The sequence below is a fragment of the Galeopterus variegatus genome, unplaced genomic scaffold (genome assembly GCF_000696425.1).
Source record: "Galeopterus variegatus unplaced genomic scaffold, G_variegatus-3.0.2 Scaffold9167, whole genome shotgun sequence".
Classification (NCBI taxonomy): domain Eukaryota; kingdom Metazoa; phylum Chordata; class Mammalia; order Dermoptera; family Cynocephalidae; genus Galeopterus; species Galeopterus variegatus.
Genome location: NW_007735278.1, coordinates 43695 through 64424, shown reverse-complemented (window position 1 = coordinate 64424; position 20730 = coordinate 43695). Strand labels below are relative to the sequence as shown.

The 20730-nt window shown below is 45.0% G+C and overlaps 1 protein-coding gene across 1 annotated transcript in view; it reads right to left on the bottom strand.

Moving 5' to 3' along the window:
* Nucleotides 1-20730, bottom strand: part of LOC103609091 (short transient receptor potential channel 7) — a gene marked incomplete at its 3' end in the record, with an annotated part of 37588 nt that overhangs the window by 5384 nt on the left and 11474 nt on the right. The window contains exons 3-4 of the mRNA XM_008593459.1: nt 14467-14700; nt 10338-10602 (exon numbers count right to left, since the gene is read on the bottom strand). Coding sequence (XP_008591681.1) covers nt 10338-10602; nt 14467-14700 — 499 coding nt within the window. The remainder of the gene's footprint in view (nt 1-10337; nt 10603-14466; nt 14701-20730) is intronic.

The following is a 20730-nucleotide window of genomic DNA, read 5'->3' as shown; positions in this document are numbered from 1 at the left end:
GGGGGGGGGGGGGGGGGGGGGTGTATGTGTGGGAAGGTTGGGGCTGATTTGTCATGCAGAAAGGTAATCATTTCTCTACCAGGTCTGTCTCGCCTGGATAATGGGACTTTAATAACAGGTTGCCTGAAGAGGCAGTCGTGTATGGGACTAGAGAACAAACTGATCAACAAGGCAAAGGTTTAGAGCAATTGTTATGAAAATTGCTGCTTCTTCAGAATGCCGTGCCTTCCTTCCCCCAATGCCATGACTCCCACCCCTCACCACCGAACCTTAGTTACCTACCCAAATCTGCACATGGCAGGCTAAAATTAAGCATGTGGATCAGCCCTTGAGAGGCTGTTTCTCAAGTGCAGAAGACAATAGCTGGCACTGTGCTAGAGTTCTGTAGGAGAAAAAATGCCCGCCTGCCATCCATGCCAGAATGATGGAGAAAGGTGTTTGGAATGGAGAAAGACCCTGTCAGAGGGCTGCATTTCTCTAATGCCCAGACCCAGAGACCAAAAGCAGTAGGACCAGGCTTGAGGAAGTCAAATGCCTGAGGAAGCCCAAACCTCATCCCTGCCATGGCCCTGCAAGGTTCTGTCCTTTGCAGAACCCATGTCATCTCTTGGTTCTACCTTGGATCATAAATGAGGAGCTTCCTTTAGACAGTCTAGAAGTAGAAGAACCTGGCCACAGACAGAATCCATGCCAAAGAACTGGGATGTGCAAAGCTTGTGCAGCCTGGATTTATTTTTACTGAGGGTCAAACTTATTTCTAGTAGCCTGGAAGCTCTTTGAGGGCAAAAGCTATGTTTTCTTCATCCTCGAAACTGCAAACCTAGCCAGAGCCTGGCACACAGAAGTCACTCAGTAAATTCAATGTGTGTTGAATGAATGAATGGATAAATCTCTGATGCACATTTTGACTTCCTGTTCCCTGATGCTATTGTTGAGTTAGGGCTCTGATGAAGCAATCAGAGTTCAGGTTCTGAAGCCAGGCAAACCTGGGTTTGATTATATGTTTCTGGCCCCAAATCTAAGCCTCTCCATGTCTCTTTTTTTCTAGCTGTAAAATGGGAAAACAACAATCTCTACTTCGTACGGTTGTTGTAAGGATTAAATGAGTTAATAGAATGCTTGTGAAGGACATAAAATACTGCCTGGCACATACCAATTGCTCAATAAATGTTACTAACTTTATTGCTAGTATTAGTTTTTTGTTTCTTGTTTTTCTCTTAACTGCAATGGGCACCAGCATTAGGCTAAAAGACTCTCACACCCTACAATTCTCAGAATAACCCTTTAAACATAGAAATCAGATGCTGCCCCTCTCCTTTAGTGGCTTTCCATATGGCCAACAGTCAAAACCAGCCACCTAGCTGCGGCCCTCAGGGCCCTGGGTGATCTGTCTTCTGCCACCTCCTGGAGCTTCCCTTACCCCCCACGGCCCTGTGCCCCGCACCCACTGGCTGAGCTCTTTCCTGCAATGCCCTTCCCCTCTCTGTCCGTCTCATCCATTAGGCTTTAGACTCAGCTGTCACATGGCAGTGAGGGCTTCTCCAACCGCCCTGTCTGAAGGAGAAGGCCCTCCCCCATCATTGTTTTGCACAGCATTTTTATTCTCCAGCTCTCAGCACTTAATCTATAATGATCTTATTTGTCTTTATGTTTTGTTCTTCTTTTTACCCCTTTTACCTCTGTAATGTGAGCTCCACGATGGCAGGCCTGCTGACCTCACTGCTCTGTCCTCAATACTCAGAAGAGTCTTTGACTCGTAGAAGGGACTCTGTCAACATTTTTGTCAATGAATGATTGAATGCTGGGAAACTGAGGCATGAGCTGACTTGGGTACTTGATCTTATCCAAGTTGCCTAAACCTGCTTAAGAACTGCCCCTGCTGATAATTTCTGTAGAGCTAACCCTGGACAGTCCGGTTTCCTGTCGCTCTGTTTCTGAGAGGAATGACAATTTAAACCTTGTTTCCATCCCAGAGCTGAATTTTAGTGAATAAAAAGGAAGGGATTTCTTTACTGTCAGAGGACTACAATCAGTCTGAGAACAGATGGAGGAATTGGGAATAGTTCCTGAGAAAGTGCCCTGAAGACGTCATCCGAAGGAGCACATTTTCTATGTATCATAGGTCTTTCCCCCGAAAACTATACTGTCCCAGAAACTCAAAGGTACCAGCCTTGAAAAATTCATGTCATGAATAAACATAAGGGGAGTATATAATAAACATTATGTGGGAGTAAAATGTCAATTGTAACAGGCCAGGAGAAGATCTATATTTTTATCACTTGTTGGAGAGTTATGAAAGATAACCTACATTAGACCCAAACCATTTTTTGAGACATACAGGTGATTTCCTGTCACCCAGCTTCTCGCAGCCTGACCAGGGCTCGTCACTGCCCACAGCTGTCTGCTCTGTCAAGTCTCAGAACTTCTTTGAGCTAGTGTCTCTGCATGAAAGTGGGCACAATAAGCTCTCTCATTCCCCCAAACATCTTTATGCCTGATTTGAATTTATAGGATGAAAGGTGGAGATTATAACATTCAAAATGTTATAAAGTATGATGATAAAATGCAACCTGTGGGGCTTCTGCTTCAGAGATGCCATCTTTCAACACTGACCCAGAATCCTGGGAAAATTCTGTCCCCTGTAGGGCCCAGTAGGCTGATTCTGTTCCATGTTCTCTACCTGCAGACACATTCAGCATGCACCACACCAAGAAAATGGCAGTAGCTTAACATCCGTTGATGCTACAGGGTGACCCTTCCCTGGTTTCTCTCAACAGGCTGTCAGGTATGGTGAGTCTTAGGACATAACCCAGGCTTGGCTCCCCCTGCAGGACGTCCTGTGCAGCCAGATCCTTCCATTCTACTGCCTCAACATCCCTTCTCCCTCCCCACCACCACTCCCTCTGTTGAGTATCCTGTCCTCTCTCTTGGGGCTTCCTGCCAGAGCCTCCTAGCAGACCTAGCTCGGTGCCTTTTGGAGCTGCCTTTCTTTCACATTCTCGTCTTTCAGAACATATTCTCAATTTGGAAACATGCCCTTATTCCTGTGATTATTTGATTAACATCTCTTCCCCCAACCAGTCTGCAATTTCCACGAGGGAAAGGCCATGTCACTTTTTGCTCACCCAAGAATGCCCAGCACCATGCTTGTTGGGAGCCTGCAGCCCCACACCCCTTCTGGTATGATCAAGCCTGTGTGACAATCTGCTTGTGCCAGATGCCTATACTTATGGAATGCCTGCCTCATAATCTGTTTGTGCCTGGGGCATTGTGCTCCTGGCTATGTAAGTTTACTCAAGGGTGACCTTTCATCTTCTGCTAAGTTTCTGCTTTACCATAAAGATTGGGGGCTGCACTGCATCAGGAGTGTCCTGTCTTTGTTTCCTTTCAAGATCTTATCGTATTCCTGCATTTCTGACTCCTTACAATATGCCTGCTTTTTTCTATATAAGATGTAACTTTAGAGCCAATAAATGAGACTTGATCAGAATACTGTCTTGTCTCAATTTCTCATGTCTCTTGTTCCATCCCATTCCCACTCCCCCCTCCAGGGTCTGCATTGAATATCTCACGGGTTGGGACACAAGCACAGGCCAACCTCGGCTCCTCTCTTCCCCCTTCCAGTCCACCCTCATGCGGTTGCCACAGTGCTCTCTCTGAAAGCAGATCTGGTCACATCTACCTTTTTACTTTATTTATTTTATTTTTAAAAAGGCCCTAGTGGAGACTCTAACACCCTATCAGGACTTAAAAAGCCCATAACAATCTGGCTCCTACTGGATTCTCTGACTTAATCTTTTGCCATCTTCCCAATCTCTGGCCTATGAGTAGTTCTCAAAAAATGCCCTGCACAGGCTGGAATGCCCTTCAGGTCACACTCCAAAACCCTGTTTAGGGTCACCCCTCCATGAAGATTCCCTTGGCCTGCCAGACAGTTCGGTGCTTCCTCCACAGTGTGCTGCCCAAGCACCCTCTGACGATGATCAAGCACCCATTGATGATGATGATGTAACAGCTGTGGCTTTTTTCCCCCCCTGAATCCCCACTTGTCTATGAGCTTCCCAGGGCAGGAGGATTGTCTTATTCATCTCTATGACCCCAGGCCAAATTTAGAACTTGACACAGAGTAGCTACTCCATAAATGTTTGTCAGATGAGTGAGCCCACTTTGGAACAGAAACCTGCTTTACTCAGGGGAGAGTCACACGCTGCATATTTAGAGCTGAGGTGCATAGAATTATCAGGTTCCCAGTGAAAATCACAATCTGAATTTAGTATGCTATTCTTCAGAACGTAGTACCACAGGAAAGTGACCCTACTTTTAAGAAGACTCAGCCTCACCTCCACCAGAGGGCAGGCCCCTGGCAAGGGTGTGAGGTTCCCACTCTTGGGAATTACAGGGGAAAAGGTGGAGGATGGGCTTTGAGTCATGAATATCTGGGCTCAGATTCTTTTATTGGCTCTGTGATCGTGGACAAGTCCAGTACCTCTCTGAGCCTCAGTTTCCTACAGTTGTATCTGTGTCACTACATTGTGTGGATTAAGTGAGAGAGTGGATGTGTGTATCTGTCACAATGAGTTGCTCAGCAGATGGTATTTATTATAATTACTATTCCTGTTCATTGCTGACTCCAAAAGGACCATTTGAACCTTGATTTCAGATCTAAGCCAAGAATATGCAATGTTCAGCTTCTAGGCTTGGACAGTCCATGGCAGGTAGGGTGGTGCAATGATCTTGGGGTGGGTGGGGCACAGGAAGGTAGAGTCTTAATGATCCTCTCCCTCAGCTCAGTGCCCCTCCATGGTAAATGGAAGGAGAAGCTGGCTTTTCTATGGCTGGACAAGCTTTGTGGGCTAAATCAGTGCTTCCTGCTCCTGGTGGGCATACGATCCCCTCCCTCATAGAGTGTGGAAATTTTCCATAACCATCACAGAAAATAGAAGCTTGTAATTTTGCCTGGCATTGCTGAAGCTCCTTCCATTAAAATAATTCCTGGGGAGACAGAATAACCTTTAGAGTGGCATTAGGGTTTTTTTTTTTTTTTCTTCCTCCTAGTGTTGCATTAGTTTTGATGAGAAAAGTCTCAACCCAGCTATGCTACGAAGCTGACTCACAACAGCCTATAGAAAAGCTGTGATCATCTTTTGAAGGACAGCCCACATTTAATCTCCAGTCAGAATGAAGTGGAGAAAGCCAGGTTCACCCACGAGAGACCAGGAGCCCATCATGTGTGGAATTAGAGAGCCCTCACCCCCCTGCCCGAGGTCACTTCATTGCCCCCAGCCCCTCCTATTCTCTGTACATGTCTCGTCACGGTCACCAACCAGAGTGCAAGGAAGGTGCCCTTTATCTACGCATTCTCACCCAGCTGTGTTTTATTTATGAGCCAAGGATATTTTGTTTCTCTTTTTTCTAACACGGTAACCAGAGTGCTAGGACCTTAAGATTTCTGTATAATCTATAATCAGAAAGTCCTTTTATGGACTTTCTGGAAATTTATGGAAAATGTGCATTTCACCAAAGTTGGCTATGAAACAAATCCCCAAAAAGCAAATCCTATGTGACTACTGACTTCCATGATACAAACAAAGATATGCTCCCAATAATAACACAACTTCTAATAGTCTAAATTGAGAACCTTTCTTAAAGACTTTCTTAAAGGAAGCATGTTCTCAGGTGATTTTTCTTTCCACTTCCTCACCGATGTCTTGAGATACTTTGATTTTGTACTCTGGGAGCATAAAGCTTGTCTGAACACCTTCTCTTCCTCTCCTTGCAGTTTCTAACAGAAGTGGTTTGGAAATAATGAGCTGCCAGCAGGTGTGCTGTCATGCGCAGACAGGCCGCAGCTCGCCACCCATTAACCCATGCACACACGCCCCCTGCTCTTCCCCTTCAGGAGACACAGAAGGCTTGAAAAATAACCCAGACCATTGACAGAATCCTTGGTTCTGAAGTGGAAGGAGGCTGAAAAATCAGGAGTGGGTCATGGAATCTGACTCCAGGGCTTGCTCCAGCTGGATCTGGCTACCAATAAGATCCTCACTTAGGTTAGCAAGCTCCTTGATTTTGAAATGCACAGAGTCCAGAGTGGCTTTCATCTCCCCATCTGTGTAATGACAAGGTTGGACCAGATGAGCATTTCCCAGCCTGTAGTCCTAAGATTACCTGTGTCAGGATCCCTCAGTGGCTTGTTATACATTGGGCCTACCCTGGAAGTACTGTAATTAGATGCTCTAAGAGGTGGGGCCTGGGAAGTCCCAAATTTAGCCCCTCCCCAGGTGATTTTGATGTGGTTTGGGAACCACTGATCTCAGTCAAGGCTGTTCATACTGTGTGTTTATTCACATCTTGGGATGAACTAGTTCAGTCTTTATCCATTTGCTTCTAGCCCCTTCACTGAGGTCTGCTGGATGGATGAAATGGCAATTTGGGGGTGGGGAGGGAGGTATGTGATTCCGGAAATGGAACACACTGAAAGACATGGTAGGGCTTGGTTGAGGGTTTGGGGCTGTGGTTGATAGAGAACTTTTTTCTCCTTTTCTGTCCTTTTGTCCCAGAATGTCTACCCTATCCCTCCCCTTTGGGACAGTACTATAATTTGGTGGGACTCAGATGGCACTGGCTTTTGTGAACTGGCCTGGGATTGCACCCCCAGGTTGAGCAGGGCTCTTGTGAGAGAGCTCCCTCCACATTCCTAACAGGTGAGTTTTAAAGCGGACTCCTGAACAGCCTGTAGGAACCCAAGTTGCCTTTGGGTTGGGGGTGGTGTCAACAGTGGGGATGGGAGAGATACCTGCAGTGTGCTCCAACCCATACTTCCCTTCCATAGGATTGGGTCTTCCAAGTCTATAGAAACAGATGAGGGGCTAAAAGCTCAAAATTCCACAGAGAGGAGGCTCCCTCATCTGCTGGTTGGCCAAGGGAAGATGCCAAGCTGGGGCAGGGCGGCCTGGCATGGGCAGCTCTGGAGCAAACATTCACCTGAGCAGGGTTGTTCGACCATATCATCAGCATAGCTGGCACTCAGAATGGCTTTGAGTCCCCTAAGCCACGAGCCTGATTTATCCTCACATGCCCTTTTTCTTATCAAAGAATATCTCTTGGGGGTGACACACTCCAGAGAGCAGTCAAAAGGTAAAAGATGACATTTACAAAAATCCATTCTTTCCTCTCTACTTCACTGCTCTATTGACTGGTGACCTGTTCAATCAAATCCTATTCACAGCTACACGTTCCATTTCAGGAACTGCCAAGGTGATAAATATCCCGTCCTTTCTTCACTGTGCCTGCTGCCTCCCCACCTTTGCTCCCCTTTCCCATCCTGGAAGGCCCGGGGTCCTCTTTGCTTGGGTCCCTCAGGTCTGGAAAGTCTTCATTCAGTTCCTAGCACATAGGACAAGCCTGTTGCTTTGCCCCTTTCTCCTGTTTTTGACTTCCCCCAGGACCCCAGCCCAGGCCACATGCCTCACTCTCTCTAAAGATCAGCTGTGCCATATCCAGCTGAGAATTTTAGCCAGGTCAGCCCTGCTTCCAGTCAGACCTTTTTGTTTTCCTGTGCATCTTGGCACTGACCTTCCAAGGGATGTGGGCTGGTAATATGGATTCCCTGTAAGGGGAGGGAAGAAGGATTGCATAGAACACCCATGCCAGTAGAGATGGGACAGAAATCCACATCGTCTGATGCCGAGTCTATTGCTTACCCAGCCAACTGCCTTGAATCTGCCTTAGTTTCGCCTGTTTATTCCCTCATATTTTTTGTTTTTGTTTTGTTTTGTTTTTTGGCAGCTGGCCCATATAGGGATATTTGCTCATTCTTGTTCATGAAGTATTTAGTGAGCAAATACTACATGTAAGGTATTGTGCTAGACTGGAAACAAAGGAGGGACATAGGGGCCCGACCACAGGGTAAGAGCCTTTGATTACTGGCTGGTATCTTCTCCGTGTTCAATACAACGCGTGCCATGCTGAGTGGACACATTTAGCTTTGCCTGTAGCCAATGTACAGCAAATTTGCTTTTGGATGATTCAAGCTTATCCCATTCCTTCAACAATTAATCATGGAGTATTGAAGTGATATGAAGTAGTTCAACTGATTCATTAATGTTCTTGGCCCATGCCGGTGGACAGTTTCTAACCTAGGCCACTGCCCAGAAAGGGTCCTATAGAGCCAAATCAATATCCAGGTGTCTTTTCTTATAGTTTATCCTCCCCCCACCCTTTATTTACTATCTTCATGATCACCACTACCATTTGTTGAAGGCTTATTATATGCCAAACACTGTATTTGATCCTTTTTCTTCTTATTGGATCCTTGTAACAATCCTGTGAAGTTGGCCCTCTTAGTATTCTCATTTCAGAGTTGGGGAAATTGAGGCCCAGGGGACTTAAGTACTTGCCAGTAACCAGCAGAGCTCAGACTGAAGTCTAGTCTGTCTGACCATAGGGTGTTGAGGTTCCAACATGGCCTGTGTGCAGAGGGGCAGAGCCGTGCACCCTCAGGTGCATTCCTCAGCACTGGGCCTGGCACCTGCTCTCTGTGACACACAAACTCCTTCTTTGCCTCAGAGAGTAACAGCCTCTGTGGTTCAGCAGCGCCAGGGCCCCACCCTTCTAGGTAGTTCCAGATGGGTGGGGCAGCACAGTCCATGATTCTGAGCTGAGCAGCACAGGGTTCATTGTACTTGGTTTCAAATACAAGTGTCTTCCCTTGAAGAGTGATTTCTCCAGAAGGGTAAGGTGAGGCCCTACCACAAGGTATGAATTGCTCAGGGAGCCTGCATGGCTAAGGCTCAGAGCCATTTCCACTAGATGGAAAACTGAAATTCCAATCCACCCAGGACTTCCTGGGGACAAGTGTCAGGAATTGCTTACCCTTTTTAGTCCCAGCTGCTGTGGCTTGTGGCTGGAGACCCGACTCTCCTCCTTTCAAGATTCTGGGCAGGAGCTTGATGAAGGTAGAGAGGAGTTCTGGGATGCGGTAGGTCTGGGGAAGGACTTGGACTGGAAACACTTCTGTTTCAGGCACTTAACTTAAACTACCTCATTTATCCATGCAAGTATTTATAAATAAAGCAGGAAATCTCATTTCCATTTTACAGATGATGAGACAGAGGATTAGATAAATCAGTGACTTGGCTTAATGTAATCAGCCAGTAAATGGCTGTGTCAGGATGTAGAGTCGGGTCTGCCAGACTCTCCCACTAGACCCTGCTCAGTGCTGCTGGTGGCCCTCCAGGAGCCCGCCTGCCATCCTCCACAAAGAGAAGGAGCTTTGAGTCTGTGGACACAGGCTCAGTGAGCTCCATCACCACCTCCATGGGTGGGTGGCAGGGGAAGCATGCCATTGTGTCATTGTGTTGCCTGGAGCCCCACACAGCTACTTCTGGACCCCAATATAAGTGCCCTGCCTCGCACCCAGGCCACATGCCTCTTGCCTTCCTCACCCGGGCCTCCTGCCATGGAGCCATGTGATGTTGTGGACTTGCTCATGTGTGGCACTAGCTTGCCCAGCTGGGCAGAGAGCTGCTGACCCACCCCCACTTGCAGACCTACCACCCATGGTGTGTGAGTATGGCTTCCTTAGGGCTGCCCTGGAATTGTGGGTGAATTAATGCCTGTGGAGTGAATTTGACTCATAAGAGACAGCAGGTGGGAAAGATCTGGTTGATAAATTCTCTATTTTTCACCCTGATGGGCTATTCTGAGATGTGGTGTTCCCACATTGTCTACCTGCAGAGGTTGTGTGTTCTGGTAGATGGTGGCCAGGGCAGCAGTCTGTGTTTGCTTTCCCTTACCTGCCATGCAGCAACACCTTGTACTTGCCTACCCTCTCCCCACACTTCACTTTCCTTTTTCTGAAGTCGTACCTTGGATTGCAACCCCACATTCCAATAAAATGTTGGCATGCAAGTTCTGCCCAGGGTTCTGTTTTCTAGGTAACACAGGCTAACGCAATAATAATATTGATAATAATCGCTTCCATTTATTGAGAATTTACTATGTGAATTATATCATCTCATCGAATCCTCACACTATCCCTATGAAGCAGGTACTATTATTATCCCCATTTTACAGATGAGGAAAGGAAGGCTCAGAGCAGTTAAGAAACTTGCTCATGGCCACACAGCATTTGAGTGGCAAAGTGAGGATTGAACACAGCTCTTCTGTTCTTCCAACTCCAGAACCTGAACTCTAAGCCACCCTTGAATAAAGTTACCTTTAACCTGGAGAAATACTAAGGGAATCTGAGTGTCTGCAAGGATCCATTTCCAAGAGACTCCCCCAAACTCCCAGGAAGCCCAGAGAGACCCTCAGGAGAGCTCTGAGATACTCACGTTGTAAATGCTGGGTTGTACTTTGCACCTCGGTAGTAAGAGTACAGGTTGAACATCCCAATCATGAAGGCCACAAATACCATGATGAAAATGACCATGAACTTGAAGATATCTTTTACAGTTCTCCCCAAGGAGATCTGCAGGGGTCCAAAACTTTCGTTGGCCGGCAGGATGTACGCAATGCGAGAGAAGCTCAGCACGACAGCTATCGCATACAGCCCTTCTGATATAATCTGAGGGTCTGAAGGCCACCACTTGTCCCTGGCTGAAAGAAAACAATCTGGGTTACTCACTGGGGGACAGGATCTGCTGTGGAAGAGAAACCAGCTATGCATCTTTAGAGGTCTCCAACCACATCATCTCCCCTTCCTGCCCTTGTCTTTAAATTGATCCCAATACACAGAAGGGCCACCTTCTCTCTTGAAATGTGCTAGCCCCTCTGCCTGGATCACCCTTCCTCACTTCAATGTCTGGTTCATTCCCAATCATCCTTCAAGACTGTGCTCAGGTGTCACCACTTTCAGGAAGGCTTCTGTGACCCCCAGAAGCTGGGCAGATTTCCCATTCTCTTCTGGGCCTCCACGGTATCCTGTGCACTCCCCCGTCAGGACACTTACACTGCTCTTCTGTGCCCCTTCTCAGTGTTTGCACTCTGTACGCAGGAGCTCTCCCTTTGCTGGGAAAGCAGCAAGAGGAGGTGGAGGTCAGGATCATGGATTTGGAGTCAGAGAGACTGAGGCTAAAAGTGACCTTTCCACTCTCTGGCCATATGAGGCTGAGCAAGAGGCCTCCCTTTCTCAGTAACCTTTTTGAGCCTCATTTTCCTCATCTGTAAATTGGGGATAATATCAGCTTCACAGGACTGTGGTGAGGATGAAATGTAAACATATATGTAAAGTGCTTATCACAGGGTCTGACACATAGCAGGTACTGATAAATGTTTGTTCAATGACTGAATGAACTCTTAACCAGAAATTTAAACTTAGCATAAGTAAGAACAAATGAGCTCACATAGGAACCAGGAATCTGAAGGATCTTGCCTGAGAAAATACTTTTGGTTTTTATGTGTATGCTGGGAAATTTGCTCTCTGATCAAGCTAAGGCCTAAAAAGTAGTGACCAGTTAGGCAGGTTTGCCACAATGGCTCTGATTAGGTGGGCAAGAGTCAGGGACCAATCCTAAACTGAGCAGACTCAGCTCGTGGTCACTGGTGACCATGAGGGCCTGAGCTGCTCCATGGGCATTCTGCGGCACAGCAAATCTGCAAAGTTTCTACTGCAGTTCTAATGGTACAAGGAGCAGAATCTATCAGGAATCAGTTGTCTACTATGTGGCAGGATATACAGTGATTCTCAAGTGAGGGCAGCACCTCCTCCTAGGGACATGTGTGAGGGTGTCTACAGTTGTCACGATGACTGGGTAGGAGTATTACTGGGCCACTAATGTCCTGCAATGCTCCAGCCAGACCTGCACCATGAAAAGTGTCCTGCTAAAAAAGCCAATAGCGTAACATTGAGAAATGCTAAGTGAAACCTAAATTGAGAAACATTGAGAAATCTAAATTAGCTCTTTCACTTACATTAGCTGTAATCTTCACAACAGCGCTATAGAGTAGATACTATTATTGCCATTTTAAAGATTGGATTTGGGGTGTGGGGTCCTTTACAGAGCCCAGTAAATGCAGATAGCAAGGATATTACATGGCAGTTCCTGGCACTCCAAGGGAGATGGAAGAGAAAGAACTTCATTCTTTATTTTCAAAGCTAGACTCTTCAATAATTATAATAGAGAGCAGTAAGAAACTTTTAGTAAGGGAAGCTGGGCCACAAAGTTTCAAGTGGTACGTTCTAAATTACATTTGGAAATATAACATCATTATAGACTCTATGTTCTCATCAAGATCATAACTCAGAAGTCCATGAAAGACAAGAAAGGAGAACAAATTATGTGTTTTCCAATATATCCGTTGCCCTCTATGGATAAATAACACATTTAAATAACAAAATAGGATGTGGCTTCTGTGAAACAGACACCAAAAAGGAATTTCTTTTTTCTGTCACCTCTAATTTATCATCTTAAGCCTCAGCTATAATAATAAAAGCCACTCCTATAATCTATAAAGAAAGATAAATCTATATGTTGTCAGATTCTGATGACCAGATCAGGACTTTTAGTGAAAAATATTCCGCTAGAACTGGCTTGTAAGAGTTGTGGTCGGTGTAAATCAAACAGCTCTGTGATGTTTCAGGCAAAGCGTTTTTCTTTTGGAGCTGTTTCCATGAGAAAAATTGCCCTACCACAACCTGAAAGATTAGAATTTGCCCATTTGGTTCTGTAGACATTGGAAGGAACCACTGTCCAGCTGGCCACAAGAGGGCCCCCTTACCCTGTAACTGGAGCACAAGCAACCGCTATGAGAGATCCAAAAGATTTCCAAGGGCACAGGGTGAACCACAGAAGCAAGGGTAATAATGTGCTATGCTTTGGGTTTGATGAGACCTTAATACCACCCATAAAGGAATAGAAGTCACAAGTGGACAATACTGCAGGCTGAATCACAACATTAAGAATAGTATCTAATGCAGTATCAAGATTTTCTTGATTAACCCCGAGCAGCATAGAGGGGAAAATGTACAAGCTCATTTTGATTTAAGGAAGTCTGAATTTGCTAAACCAACAAATGGGGTGTGTGTGTGGATAATCTTTAATACTACAAGACTTAGAGTTTCTCAGTGGGGGTTTCCCTACCACAATTACACATAATAAGATTTACATCAAAAATGGGCAGCAACCCAACATTTGCATTAAATGGTTGAGGCTCTGCAGAACATTGCTGTACCCGACCATGAAAATTTAGTAGCCACAGGAGCCATCTGGCTTCATCTAACAGGGACATTTCACACCCAAACACTTCGAGATGTAGCAGCTGCCACTAATGAATGCCTACTGAGTGTCCAGCTACGTTTTACAGGTAACAGCAACAAACATCTGCTGTTCCTTTGCCCTCTCATCTTTCTCTTTCAGTATAGAAAGTACAGTGTTGAGCAAGAAAGTGACCCAAGAGGTAGTAGTGATAATGACTGTTACCATTAGTGAGCATTTAATATTTTCAGAGCATTGTGCAAAACTCTTCGCAAGCACTATATAATCCTCAAAACAAATCTTTTGACGTAAGTATTATTATTCCTGTTTTACATATGAGAAAATGGAGGCTTAGAAAAATTAAGTAAAGTCTCACAATAAGCTACAAAACTAGCATTTGAATCCATGTCTCTCTAACTCCGAAGGCTGGCAACATAACCACTATGTCATTTGTTGTGATTTTGAATTCATGTCAGGCCAAGACCCCTGCTATACAAGGCAATCCTGCATTTCTGGGATCATTATAAGCCCTATCATGAAAATCCATTTCTTCATTTATAAAATAAGGACAAAAAAACCCCCCAAAAACAATCTTTTTTTTTTTTTTTGCAAGGGTATTACAAGGATTGGAGTTTATGTGTGTAATACTCTACACAGTTCCTTGGCACATAACGAGTCCTCCATAAATGGATGCTATAACTATTATTATTATTACTAACGTCTCAATCTACCACCTCCAATTGTATGGCCTTGTGGTTTGAAAGTGTTCAAGTATCTCCTAAGAACCTATCTTGCAAGGAGAAAAGAACTTTTGATCTGGGAAAGTAGGACTATCTTTGCACCAAACATAGGAATCCAATACAGAAGGAAAATTCTTTGGTACATACATACCGCTTTAGTCCTCCTGGAGACACATCAGAAACAAGACGTTTCTTAAAACAAAACAAAACAAACAAAACCCAAGCAATACAGAAATGCCCCAAGAGCCTTTCCAAAACAAACTCATCCTTCCTAACACAAAAAGATTCATTTCTCAAAGTCACTAATTCCACGTTCTATTCAGCTGGTTGCACTGCAGAGACCAGGACGTGTTTTGGCTGGGGGCGTGTGGTGGGGGGGTATAGTGGGGAGAGACTCTGCACTGGTAGTCGAGGTGACCAATGCCTGCCACGTTATAAATCAGGGCCTGGGGACTATCCACAGCAAAGGGCCAAGGCCACGACCCGGAAGCACTTAGGATAGACCCCGCAGAGTGCCCCTAACTCACCGTAGGTAAAGTAAGCCACTTCCGGCGGAAGCGAGACGTTGTGTAGCGTGTTGTCCTGCACGTGCTGGTCCACGTACAGCTGGGCCTCGCTGGCCTTCAGGAAGGCCATGAACCGCGCCGTGAAGGAGGCCACGAAGATGGACAGCATCCCGAAGTCCAGCAGGTTCCACAGGTGCAGCACGTACTCCCGCGGCCCCTCCTCCCAGATTTCCTTGCATTCGGACCAAATCATTCCTGTGCAGAGGGAGAAGGCCAGGCTCATTTTTCAGTAACCTTGGCGTTTGTGACCACATGAGGGCACGGAGGGAACCGGGGTACAAACGTAAATGTCAGCTGTTTGGAGCTGGGAACATTGATAGCCAGAGGCAGATGGAAACGTCTCTTCAAAGACTTTTAGAATCAAGAGTCTCAGACTCCGTGAGAAGACACCTCACTTGTCCCTGTGCTTAGACACAAACAGTCTCCAGAAGTGAGGAGAGAGTGCTTATCCCCCGATAGATTCCTGGAGGCAGCGTGGGAGAAATATAGTTGCTGAACTATAGAACTGGGAGGTCATAAGGAATCATTCAGTCCTCAATTAAATATAGGGAAACTGAGGCCCAGGAATGGAAAAATGTTTTCTGAAAGTCCCAGGTAGGACCTAGATTTTCCCAAGACTGAGGCCCAGGAATGGAAAAATGTTTTCTGAAAGTCCCAGGTAGGACCTAGATTTTCCCAAGCCCCCGGGTTAGAATGCTTTCCTCTGTATTTCTATGACTGTTTCGATGAGCATTAGTTTTGAGTTATCAGATTTTTTTGCTTACTCTTTTATAATTCATTGGATTTAAAAACATATGAGGGTACTTCAAAAAGTTCGTGGAAAAACAGAATTAAAAGATAATGCAAATCTTTCCATGAACTTTTTGAAGTATCCTGGTATGTTCTTATTGTTACATATTAAACAATGTAGAGATATATAAACAAAATGTTGCTAATTCCCCCACCCCTCCTCAAAGCCAGCCCTGTGAAGTGGCTTTGGTTAATAGTTTGGCGTGTATCCTTCTAGACCTCATTGGACTTAAAAGAATGTAAAATATCTCCTTAATTTTTACATCAATTACATGTTGCAGTGACAACATTTTGGATATGTTAGGATAAGTAAAAAATATTGCTAATTCATTTCCCCTGTTTGTTTTTGTAATGTGGCTTTTAGATAATTTAAAATTACACATGTGGCTCACAGTTGTGGCTTGCACTTTATTTCTATTGAATAGTGCTAATCTATACCTTTATATTCACTGATTATTGAAACTAAATTGGTTTAAATTATTAAAACTTAACGATTCGATTATAATTTGAGCACTTACTATGTGCTAGGCCCTGTTTTGACATATTTTTACCTTAATCTCAATCTATATATATGTATATGTATCTCTATCTATCTATCTATCTATCTATCTATCTATCTATCTATCTATCTCCTTAAATCTTTGCAACAGCCCCACGAAATCCATTCTGTTATTTTCCCAATTTTAAAGCTAACGAAACAGAAGCACAGAGGGTCGTAATGTGCCCAGCTAAGAAGCAGGAGGTTTGGAATTTGAACCCAGAGGATCTGCCCCTGCAGTCCATGCTCTTGTCCACTATGCTCTTCTGGTTTTTCAGAAAATTAGGTTCAAAACAGTTACTGTGTACAAAAGACTCGTGAACATTTTGTAAGTGGCATCAGAGGGTCTTATAACTACTCACCCCTGGGAAAGACTTGCTGCAGAACCATGCTACACCTAATCTGCATATTTAGCTGGTCAGTGAGTGAGATAATTTCAGCTCACTGACCACACACACTCCCAAAAGGTTAACACTGATAGTGTCATGCCCTCCCCTCCCCTCCCCTCCCCCACTCCTGTGCACGGGACACACGATGGTCTGCCTCCTCAGCTGTCTCCTGCCTCTCCCATTCTCCTCCTCAGCTTCCGTTGTTGCTCTTCTTCCTCCACCCTCCCCTTGAAGGCTGCTACTTTCCAAGTTATTGGCCATTCTTATTTTTCCCTCTGACTGTGCAAATGCATCCAAGCCTGAAGCTTTGTTGTCCATCTGTTGCAAATGTCTCATAGATGAGTATCTTGCTACTTTTTCTTAAGAGCTTCAAAGCTGAATTCCCACCACGCAGAGAGACTGCTGTTAGTGGATGTCCTGCCAGTGCCAGAAATACCACATACCTTAAGTTGGCCTCCCCCTCCCCCTCACTGTGTCCCACCATTCCCAGTACTCCTTCTGTTGCACCCCTGACTCCTCCAGCTGTCACCAGGGATCACCACAGTTCTGCAGATCCTGCTCTGGTGGACTCTCAGATCCACCCTGCCCTTTCGATTTTCAACTCCATCCTTTTAACTCATAAAGCACAGGTCATATCATGGTCATATCCCTCTTCAGACACTTACAGTGTATTCATCATAACCCCAAGATAAAATCCCAACTCCAAAGCTAGGCTGTCAAACCTTCCTGTGATCTTCCATTATCTCCCTACATCCTATACTACAGCAAAGCAGATCCACCCAACAGGCCACCAGCAGGTCTACCCCTCAACCATTTGCTTGTGTTTCCTCTTCTTTTCCCCCAGACCTCCAACCCTAGCACACTGACAGATGCCCACACTATAATTCAGTGGACTCCAAGGTTCCAGCTCCTGAAAAAGCATGGAGTCAAAGATGGATGCTGGGAGCAGACATATAGTCATAGGGGTTCGACCCCGGCCAGAACATGGTCAACTTGGTCCCAGGCCCACATCTGGACACATCTGAGTGATGAACAAATCACCTCTGTTATTCTGGGACTCTGCTCAGAGACTGTTTTAATCAGAATTTTTCCTTTTCTGGTGAAAATGGACCATCAAATAAAAGGAATTGAAATGTTTTTCTAAGGAAAAAAGTAATTTGAGAGCAGCTGTTTAGAGAAGAGTCATGGCTTTGTTTGATGAAGGTCTGCATGTCTGTATTAAACTGGAGTCCCTACAGTAGATAATATCCCCAAACATTGCACACTGCAGGTCTTTTCACAAGTACCCCCTCTGTCATTTTTCTCCCTCAACAAAGCCACTTCTTAACCATACCCTGTTGAAATTTGTGTGATAATTCAGTGAAGTAATAATTTTCTTAACACTGAAATGTACTTTCATCTGTGCCTATTCAAATAGGTATTTTAAAAATGTAATTAGAAAAATAATGTTTGTTGCTGTAAAAAGTAATTGTTGCTGTACTCTACCCCCAAATTAGAATTTCTAATGTCTTAGTGGAACTGCTTTTAGCTGGGCACTAGGAGAATCACAGGCTATCACTTAGGGTGATTGGCCTTAATTCTGGAAGCCTTGAGTTCAAAGTCTACCTTGCTACTTACTGGCAGTGTGACTTTGGATAAGTCTCCTGACTTGCAGTGCATGTCAGTTTATGTATTTGTAAAATGAATGAATTGGGGTTTGGGGGTAACTTCAAGCACTAAAAGCTCTAAGAATCTGGGGTGGCCAGTTGCTCAGTTAGAACGCAGTGTTATAACACCAAGGTCGAGGGTTCAGACCCCTGTATCGGCCAACTCCACCCCCCCCCAAAAAAGCTCTATGAATCTGAAATGTAAATTATCTACAGAAAACTGAGTTTTCTGACTGGTATAGTAGCTCCTCATTGGGCATTGCAAATCACTTCCTCTGTGGTCAGATATCTGCATCAGTCTTCCTAGATATTAACTCACCCAGACTAATTTAAATTATTCCAAGGCCATAAGTAAAAGTAACATGAGCCCAAGGGTTGGAGCAGCAGGAATGCTTAATGAAAAAAGAAATGTGTGAAATTAAGTACTCTAGTGAGTGAAATTAGGCCCCCTGCTTTCAAGATGCCAAGGGTAGTTCAGCATTTTATATCCAAGCTGAGCCCTATGGTCTTTTGCCTCCAGCATGTAAGTCAGAGGAGTGTTTAGAGTCCAGGGACTCAGGGAGAAAGGATACTGGGCACTTGAACCTCCTTCAGGCAAAATTCCATTCACTCAGGGATGCCTGGAGCCCAGAAAACAAGGTCACTGATAATTAAGGAGGGTGCCTAGTAGAGGAACAGGCTGGGAAGTGTCAGGAGGCCTCAGGGGAAATGAGTACTTTCATAGGTACTCACCACTAGCCTACATGATTTTACAGCTTTACTCTTGGCCAAATCTAAATGTGTGATTCTGGAACTAAGATTCAGCACTGCCCTTGAGAGTTTATAATCCTGGGTGAGTTAGGGTGAGGGAATAGCTTGACTCTTAGATTTACAGATGTGAAAACTGAAATTTGGAGATGCAGAGCCACCAAAGAGAAGAGGACATAGGACTGAATTGCCTGACACCCAGTCCTGAGCACTTACCTCCTACCCAGCATTTAAAATGTGTTTTACTATTATACTGGGCATTTACATTTCACTCCATTGAGTTTTCAATACTGGGGCATCTGTTTAAGAAAACACTGCCAGTGTCCCTATGAGACTGGGGAAGAGAGTCTTCCATCGAAATAATTCTATTCCTAGATGAGGAAATCACATGCATTATGGGGAGGCTTCCTGACCTCCAAGCCCCTGATGGCTTTCTGGGAACTACTAATGTTATTACACCATCCTCTGATGAGCATCTCTAGAGCCACAGTCTCCAGCTGAAAAGCTTATTATAAGCTCTTTCTGCTACCCCAGAGTCACCGCTTATTATGCAGGCGACAATGACAGGTTCCTGTGGTATAAACTGATGCTGGAGATTCTCCAGGCTGGAAAGAGTGATAGTCTCTGGTTCATTTATTCCTTTTCAAAGTAGCTCATCTGACAGCTCTACAGAATATATGTGTCTACCAGCAAATTTGTGCCTCCTTCCTCAGTCATGATCCTCTCTTGGCTTCCTTGATATTGTATTCTCCTAGTTTTTCTTCTACCTCTCTGGCTATAATTCTTCTTAGTTCTTTTGGTGGCCTCTACCTCCTCTGCCCATGATTTAAATATCTTGAATTGACAATCTAGAATACTCTCAAACTTCTGCTGATAACCGGGCAAAGCATCTGGAGTGAAGGAGAAATATATTTCTAATTGGGGTTAAGCCTCTTGCAGGACTGTATAGCAGAAGAGGGTCGACCTAAATGCCCAGTAGGATGAGGGGTTGGGAAGTAAGTTAGAGTATTGTCACAGCATGTGGCCACTGAAAGAGGTCATTGGGAACACCAGATAGCCACGTGAAGAGAGGGCTATAGCCAAACAGAAGATAAAAAGAGCCAACTACATATTTGTGTGATCGAAGAAGTATTAATATTAATTGAGACAGGCAGGAAACAAAGTAGAACATATGGTATTGTCAGAGGTATTAACTGTTATGAAGAAAAACAGGGGGAGTAGGACAGTGTGGGGGTGGGGGGCTTGCAATTTTAAATAGGATTGTCTCACTTTGAGAAGGAGATTTTGTAGCAAAGACCTGAGGAAGCGAGGCAGTGAGCCATGTAGGGCCCTGCAGGAGGAACTCTGCAGGAGAGGGGCAGCCTGAGCAAACGTTCTGAGGCAGAAACAGCGTGAGGCAGGGGGACCAGTGGGGCTGCAACGGAGAGAGTGAGGTGGCAAGTGGGGGGCATGAGGTCATAGAGATGGGGTGGAGGGGTGAGGGCAGTGTATGCCATTGTAATGGCACTGGCTGTTGTCCTGAGGGAGATGGGGAGCCACTGAGGAGTTTTGAGGCAAGAGTGACAAGACTTGATTACATTTTAAATGGATCACTCCATCTCCTGTGTTGAGGACAGACTGAGGCATGGGAGTGGGAAGGGCAGAAACAGGGAGACCTGGACAAGGCCATTCACTTCTCTGTGGCCAAACTCTCCATCCCTGAAGGAGCAGTTTGAGCTTGTTAGGGTCCTAAGTTTGTCTTCAGCTCTAGAGCTGCTTCTGGTAAAGAGAGAATGATAGTTTAGATGTTTTTTTTGTAATCAATTCAAAGAACTGCATGTATGGGTGTGATACATCACGGGAGAAAAGAAGGGTGCTGCTGTGTTTCTAGCTGACACACGGCCTTCCTGTCAGTGCTTGGGAGGAGAATCCCAAGTTTCCTTTAGCAGGGACCTCATGCTACTTCAGGCCTCTCTGTGTCTGAGCAGAGAGTGTATCTTATGCTGGATCTCAATGTGCAGCAGCACGAAGAACCTTCTCTTTCATGAGCACAATTAGTATTTTTGTAATGCTTAATGAGCTCCAGAAAGTATTTAGGACAAAATAATGTTAGTCTTATTTAGAGCTGCTTCTGTAG